At 37.0% G+C, this 7,225-nt stretch overlaps 1 protein-coding gene across 1 annotated transcript; it reads left to right on the top strand.

Annotated features, from left to right (window-relative positions):
• The first annotated feature begins 255 nt into the window (after positions 1 to 255).
• On the top strand, positions 256 to 6,192 carry LOC147564129 (uncharacterized). The gene is made up of 6 exons (XM_086643670.1): positions 256 to 680; positions 786 to 1,081; positions 2,758 to 2,903; positions 4,361 to 4,898; positions 5,217 to 5,415; positions 5,561 to 6,192. The coding sequence occupies exons 1-6, from the start codon at positions 425 to 427 to the stop codon at positions 6,088 to 6,090; spliced, it is 1,965 nt and encodes a 654-aa protein (XP_086499796.1). The 5' UTR covers positions 256 to 424; the 3' UTR covers positions 6,091 to 6,192.
• Positions 6,193 to 7,225: the final 1,033 nt, after the last annotated feature.

Genomic DNA, 7,225 nt, shown 5'->3' with positions numbered 1-7,225 from the left:
TTGATTTGACAATCTATAATGAGTGTCAGAACCCAAAATATTTGTTGTTGAGCTGGAAGATAAGGGCAGAGGTATTTTGGCGAAAAAGGACAGCTCACTAACTTTTGACGAAGAAACTGACGGAAATACAAAAAAAGAGGCCAAATTGGAAGCTGGACATTTTTAAGAGGCCATTTTGGTGAGTTGGTCATCTTTAGGGGCCAAATTGGCCAAATTGGAATGAACCCATCATCTTTTGGTCTTTCTTTGGAAAATGAAAGTGGGTTGCATGATAATTTGCCTATAGCCAATCTCACTATAAAATAAATAAATATACAACTTATACTCCAAATCTAGTAATCTACCATCTACTAATCTCTCTCTCTCTCTCTCTAAAATAATCATAAGTACATCTCTGCTCACCTCTGTTCTACAGAGAATTAACATGAAGATAACTACTACCAAGTCTACCAACACTATTACTTTTTCTCTCTACTTACTCCTCTCTTTCAATTTTCTCTCTCTCACAATTTCATCTTCTCAATCACAATCCCTACCACCATACAAAGATCCTAATGTTCCAATTGAAGATAGAGTCTCTGATCTTCTCTCTCGGATGACACTTCCTGAGAAAATCGGTCAAATGACTCAAATCGATCGACCCCTTGCTACTCCTCAAGTCATCAAAAAATTCTTCATTGGTAAGTTAGTAAATTAATTAGATCTTAATTAATTGGGATTAATTAATTAATTGAATCTGATGAATCAAATTAAGCAAGATTTGATTAATTGAATTTAACATGCAGGGAGTGTTTTAAATGGAGGAAGTAGTTCGCCGTCGCCGGATACAACGCCGGCAATGTGGGCGGATATGATAGATGGGTATCAGAAATCAGGGATGGAAACTAGGTTAAAGATACCAATTATATATGGAACGGATGGAGTTCATGGGCATAATAATGCCTTTGGTTCAACCGTTTTCCCTCATAATATAGGATTAGGGGCCGCCGGAGATGAAGATTTGATGATAAGAATTGGAAGCGCCACCGCTTTAGAAATTCAAGCCACCGGAATTCCTTATACTTTTGCTCCTTGTATTGCTGTAAGTTCTTTAATTAATCTCTGTTTGGTTATTTCTTCTTTTTGCTGGTCAAGGAAAATGTTACTTAGGGCTAAACTCTAGCCCGAACATGACCCGTTTTAAGACCGGTATGTCTGAAAGTAGAAAGAGCCGTGATGCTATGTCCGGAAAGTATCCGGGCATAATCCCGGCCGGGGTACTTGGACGGGCATGATCTAGTGAGAGACACCATATGCCGTTCCAGACGCGTCTGACCCTTGGGGGAAGCCCCCAGGCCCCAACTATTTCGGTCCAAGACCTCTCATTAGATCATGCCCGTCCAAGTACCCCGACCGGGATTCTGCCGGGATACTTGCCAGCCATAGCATCATTTTGGAAGTAGAAAATATACATGCCGCGTGATTAGTTCGCTCCACCCATGCTCGGGCTGGAGCCATAAATTCATCATTTTAATTAGTAGTAATTCGAAAGTTATCGTACTTATCACTTCGTAGTGATGTATCTAATGTAATGTCTTTGTAATGACCATCATAGTCAATATTAAAAAAAGAAATTCAAAAGGGTTAGTAGGCAAGAGTGTTGATGTCATGTCACAATTTGACCTTCTTTAAGTGGGTTCATTAATTTCTCACAATAGAATTTGATGTTGGCCCCCTGTATGTAACTAATTGGTTAGTTTAACCCCTAGATGTCCAAACTTGTCATTTTTGGTGGCTTTTTAACAATTATGTTAAGAGAAAGTTGAGCTTTAAAACAAAATTCTTCTTTCTTTAGGGTTTTCTCTTCTTTCTCTCTCGTTTTTAAGAAAGGCCAGCGCTTTGGGGAAAGCTAAATAGTTTCCGGAGTGTGAAGACTCGGTCAAAAATTGGTCAATTTTGTTTGACAATTTTATTTACGGGGAAAGCAAAATAGCTTCTCCACCTCAGCTCTCTCTCTCCACCTCATCTTCTCTCTCCCTACCATTCTCTTTCTCTCTTCTCCGATTAGGTCGCCGACCGGCGACCATGAAAAAAAATAACATTTCACCCTCTCTCTCTCTCTCTAGAAACTCCGGCGAAGGGACCCCTTCGCCGGAGTTTCTAGAGAGAGAGAGAGTGAATTTTTTTTTTCATGGTCGCCGCCCGGAAAATTTTTCGGTCGGCAACCTAATTGGAGAAGACAGAGAGGTGAGGTGGAGTGTTTTTATTTTTATTTTTTCCCATAAAATATATTTCCCCGGAAAATTTCTAAAATTCTACATATTCCCTTTAAAATTTCACACCCCGAAAACTATTTAGCTTTCCCCAAAGCGCTGGCCTTAAGAAAATATGACATCAGAATCATTTTTAAATAATCTAGAATAATACAAGAGACTAAACAGTTCAATCCTCAAGACCACTGAATTGCCCTCTTAGATTTTAGAGATGATGACAAATAAGTACTCCGTGATTACATATTCACGTAAATTTGAATTTTCACTATAAAAGTAAACCACATTTATTAAGTGACTTTGTTCAACAAAAAAAAAAAAAGTGACTAAATTTACTTTGGCTTTGTTTTGTTTTTGGACTAAAGAGAGGCGACATTTTTTTCATAACAATAAGATTGGAAAGGGGTTCCTTCCATTAAGAGAAACGCAACTTTAACCCACCCCAACTAAAACATCTTAATTACGAAGATATCCATACTTAATTGTAAGTATGAAATATGGTAATTAGGTATGTAGAGATCCAAGGTGGGGGAGGTGTTACGAAAGTTACAGCGAGGACACAGATATCGTAAGAAGAATGTCTAAGATCATTCTTGGGCTACAAGGTTTTCCTCCTCGCAATCACACTAGCGGATACCCTTTTGTGGCACATCGGTAAACATTTACTTTTCTTTCTTTTCTTATTAGGAAAATTAATCAGCAAAGATTTAGTAAAAAAAGTAAATGAAATAAAAGATATATTGGTGACATCTCTCGTATGAGAGCCGAGGCATGCTGGTTGGATCCTAAGCAACTGTGAGTCTACCATGACTAACCACATTTACTTCTCAAGTAAGAGGTTTGTATAAACTGTTCTTGCAAAAAAGAATTGCACGATATATAAACAAAGCAAAAGCTAAAAATATCTTTTTTACCCAAACTTTGTCCAGTATATCTTTGGACCTAATAGATGGCTGAGGTTAAAACACAAAATAATGTATTGAGATGGACATATCTTTATTTACATATGGGTTACAAGTGTATCGGAATGCGATGACAAGTGTTGAGAGATTTATCACTTGAGTTGAATTCTCTGTGGGATTTATTTGAAAAAGATTGTTATTCTTTGATTATGCCTAGTTTTATAAAAATTCATTCATTTGGTCATCTATGATGATTGTATTAAAGATAAATAATGTATTGTCAAATTAAATACAACATATCATTTAAAGCTAAACCTACAAAGGTATTGACATGACATCGAAACGAACCTAAAACTAATTAATCTCTTAAAATATGTTGTATGATTGTTCTATCAATAAAATTCATCTTTATAGCCATACAATGTGGAACCAAATCATGATTCTTATTTGATTTAGTGAAGGACCCACTAGGATGAGGAGTCGCCCCGAAACCCCTTGAATGACAGCTATGGTCATCATGACCCTTGCGGACAAGATCTTGAATATAATTTGATTTGATAAAAAACACTCGCTCATCATAAGTAAATAAACAAACAACATATCAATCCTGTCGGATTTAGTCCCTTAGACTATAGATGTCCCTTAGCGTTTTGGCCTTGGATAAATAAAACCCTTCTCGACTTTAGAGAAGAAATTTAAATTTTGTGCACTTACTAAAAAGTGAAAAAAAAAATGATTTCTTGTATTCTGCAACTTCTGTAGTTATGATATTATTATTTGACTTCTATATTACATTCATTGTTAAAGACTAACTGTTTGGTTAGGTATATAGAAGAATTCAAAATTATATATCTAAAATAATTTATCTTGTATTATGATATTAGTAGGCAAAATCGATTGTCTAACAGTGTTTTGCTTTTAAAATGTTCATGACTAGAAACATGAAAATAATGGATGATAGAGACAGGTTCTCATGATCATCTTAATTAGAGAAATTATTTGGAAAAGATGAATTTGTGACTTGTGAGGTCCAAAACATAGCATGTGAAAATGTTTATAATTATAATATTTCATATAATTATTTTTATTTTAAAAAACTTAAAATTACCCAATTTTAAGAGATAAATATGCCTTTAGTCCAATATTTTATCACTACAGGGGAAAATGCTGAATTGATATAAATAACGATGTGAATGTGTATTTATACAGGAAAGAGAAAAAAGTGGTGGGATGTGCAAAGCACTACGCAGGAGACGGAGGAACACAAGGAGGTATAAACGAGAACAACACTATAGCCTCCTACGAAGATCTATACAACATTCACATTAGACCTTATGTCGATGCTTTATCAATGGGTGTATCCACTGTCATGGCTTCTTACTCAAGTTGGAACGGAGTGAAAATGCATTCAAACCAGTTCCTACTTACCCGTCTCCTCAAACAACAACTCGGTTTTAAAGGATTCTTGATCACAGATTGGGAAGGTCTAGATAGAATGACTTCTCCTCCTGGATCACATTATAATAATAGTGTTTTGGCAGCTATTAATGCAGGAATCGATATGGTAATGGTTCCTTCTAGGTATGAAGAATTCATCAATGATTTAACTGACCATGTTGTGAGTGGTCGGATACCCATGTCACGAATCGATGATGCTGTGACAAGGATACTTAGAGTTAAGTTTATAGCTGGGTTATTTGAACAACCTTTTGCTGATCGAACACTCTTAGATATGGTCGGACATAAGGTTAGTTTATTAATAACATTCTTTCTTAATCTATGGTAATGAGGTGGTGTTTGTTATTTTCTCGTTGTCTGAATCGGACTTGTACGAGTCTGAGTCAAATGGGTCCAAAATCATTTCAAAACAGCAGCTATTCGGATAAGTCTAACATCACGAATACGAAAAAATAATCAAACAGTCTGAAATCTAACTCAAGTTAATTGAGGCCTTGAGTGAAATATCAAATCTGACTTAGAAATAAACAAACACTACCCGAGTTTTGTTTTTAATGAGAAATTATGATGTTTACCAAGTTGGTTTGAGTTCTTTGTTATTTGATAGAAACATAGAGAGTTAGCAAGAGAAGCAGTGAGGAAGAGTTTGGTATTGTTGAAGAATGGGAAGGGTGAGAAGGGAATGCTTCCTTTAAGTAAGAAGGCTGCTAAAATCTTAGTTGCTGGAACTCATGCTAATGATATTGGTAACCAATGTGGAGGTTGGACTATAACTTGGAAAGGAAGTGCAGGAAACACTACCTTAGGTAACTCTCTCTCTCTCCCTCTCTCTCTCTCTGAGCCCACTTTAGTTGTCCGCTTACAAGTACGTTTCTCCATCAGAGAGACCAGGATTCGAATCTTTCCTTATCCGTCGATCTTACTACGATTTACTTATTTATATGATTGTAGGAACAACAATACTACAAGGGATTGAAAACACCGTCAGCTCTGAAACAAAAGTGATATATGAGGAGAAACCAGATGAAAATTTCTTAAAGGACAACAATGACTTCTCGTATGCAATTGTGGTCGTAGGTGAGCCTCCATATGTTGAGAGCTCAGGAGATGACAATAAACTCATTTTACCTAGCGATGGCACAGACACGATAAAGAACGTATGCAACAAAATAAAATGTCTAGTGATATTAATATCGGGCAGGCCAGTAGTAATTGAGCCATATGTTGATATGATGGAGGCACTTGTGGCAGCTTGGCTGCCTGGAAGTGAAGCTGGGAGTGGAATTGCTGATGTTATTTTTGGAGATTTTGATTTCACTGGTAAGCTTTCAAGGACTTGGTTTCGTCGGGTCGATCAGTTACCCATGAATTATGGTGACCCGAATTATGATCCGCTATACCCTTTTGGATTTGGACTTGATATGGATTTAGCATCACGTAGAAAACGACATCATAAAACGTATCTTTCTTCATTTATTTGAATGATTAAATGTTGGATTGGGTATGGATTAGATTGTAGAAATTGTAAGGATGATTAGGTTTAAATCTTTAATTTCATATTTAATTAATTAGTTATTTGTGGATATGATTTAAGTACTTAACCTTTTTACTTTTTATGTTTAGGACACTGAGACATGTGATATGTCACCATACCTTGAGGTATCATGACACCACATAGAAATAAGCAAAGCCGGCTTATAGTGAAATATATACTGTATTAGTGTTTTAAGAAAGATTTGAATCATTTGGACTTCAACAGTATTTTTGTCTCTTAATCTTTGGTCATATAAGCTTCTCGCTTACTATCCGAACATTGACATTGAGCAGAGGAGCCTTCCTTCTCTCATATGCTATCTTAGCTCCCATGTGCCTAATCCAAGCACATTAAGGACTTGTCCTTTGAGTAGCTAAAACCACTCTATCGTAGAAGCTCTGGCATATTACGGGTCGGCTTAGATGCATGCACATCAGCACATGTAGCCTTTTCCCCAAAGGGAACTGCGGGAACTATCACCATGTATCATCCCAACCCATGTCCTATATATGGACAAATTAACCCATACAACATACCCGCTAGCATGTGCTAGGCCGACTCTGGGGTTGCGCTCCAGAGTATTGCTTACTAGATATGATGAATGAGTGCCCCGTCTACGAGGTCGTTGACATATGCTTAAGGTACATGTAGGTGAGGGAGATCACTCCCTCCAAATTATGTAAAATTCCAAACATATTTGTTTATATTAATGACACATGTGTCCCTGTGCCAAACTGAATACAACGACTGTTATCATCTCATCTGAGTTGCTGGTCCTCATGGCTCTTTGTTGATCCATCGGCCTGTATGCTGGTATGTGTCATCTTTTCACAGCTTTTACAAGTTAAGAGGTCATGCCACCATATTAGTATCACTGTATCATACTGTATGAAAGTTCATATAATTGACCCAAGCGTTTTAAGACTGGTCTAGTAAGACTAGTTAACTCTTTGGGGGATTGGGCTAACATCCCAAAATGGGCCATGAAATGACAGCCCAGTCCACGGATGCCAGAATATTAGCGGCATGTCCACGACGTCAGAGAGGGAGAGAAAATTTCGAAAACAACCTTCGGGATTTCA

Source organism: Eschscholzia californica, unplaced genomic scaffold, assembly GCF_041429995.1.
Source record: "Eschscholzia californica isolate CP2 unplaced genomic scaffold, dmEscCali1.0.p SCAF_1, whole genome shotgun sequence".
Classification (NCBI taxonomy): Eukaryota; Viridiplantae; Streptophyta; class Magnoliopsida; order Ranunculales; family Papaveraceae; genus Eschscholzia; species Eschscholzia californica.
This window is presented reverse-complemented; position numbering and strand designations above follow the sequence as displayed.

What these genes read in the sequence shown, in the direction of transcription:
- LOC147564129 (XM_086643670.1), top strand. Translation starts at nt 425, where the DNA reads ATGAAGATAACTACTACCAAGTCTACCAACACTATTACTTTTTCTCTC. An exon ending in CTTTTGCTCCTTGTATTGCT is followed by an intron (nt 1,082 to 2,757) that starts GTAAGTTCTTTA and finishes TATGGTAATTAG; the next exon opens with GTATGTAGAGATCCAAGGTG. An exon ending in TACCCTTTTGTGGCACATCG is followed by an intron (nt 2,904 to 4,360) that starts GTAAACATTTAC and finishes GTATTTATACAG; the next exon opens with GAAAGAGAAAAAAGTGGTGG.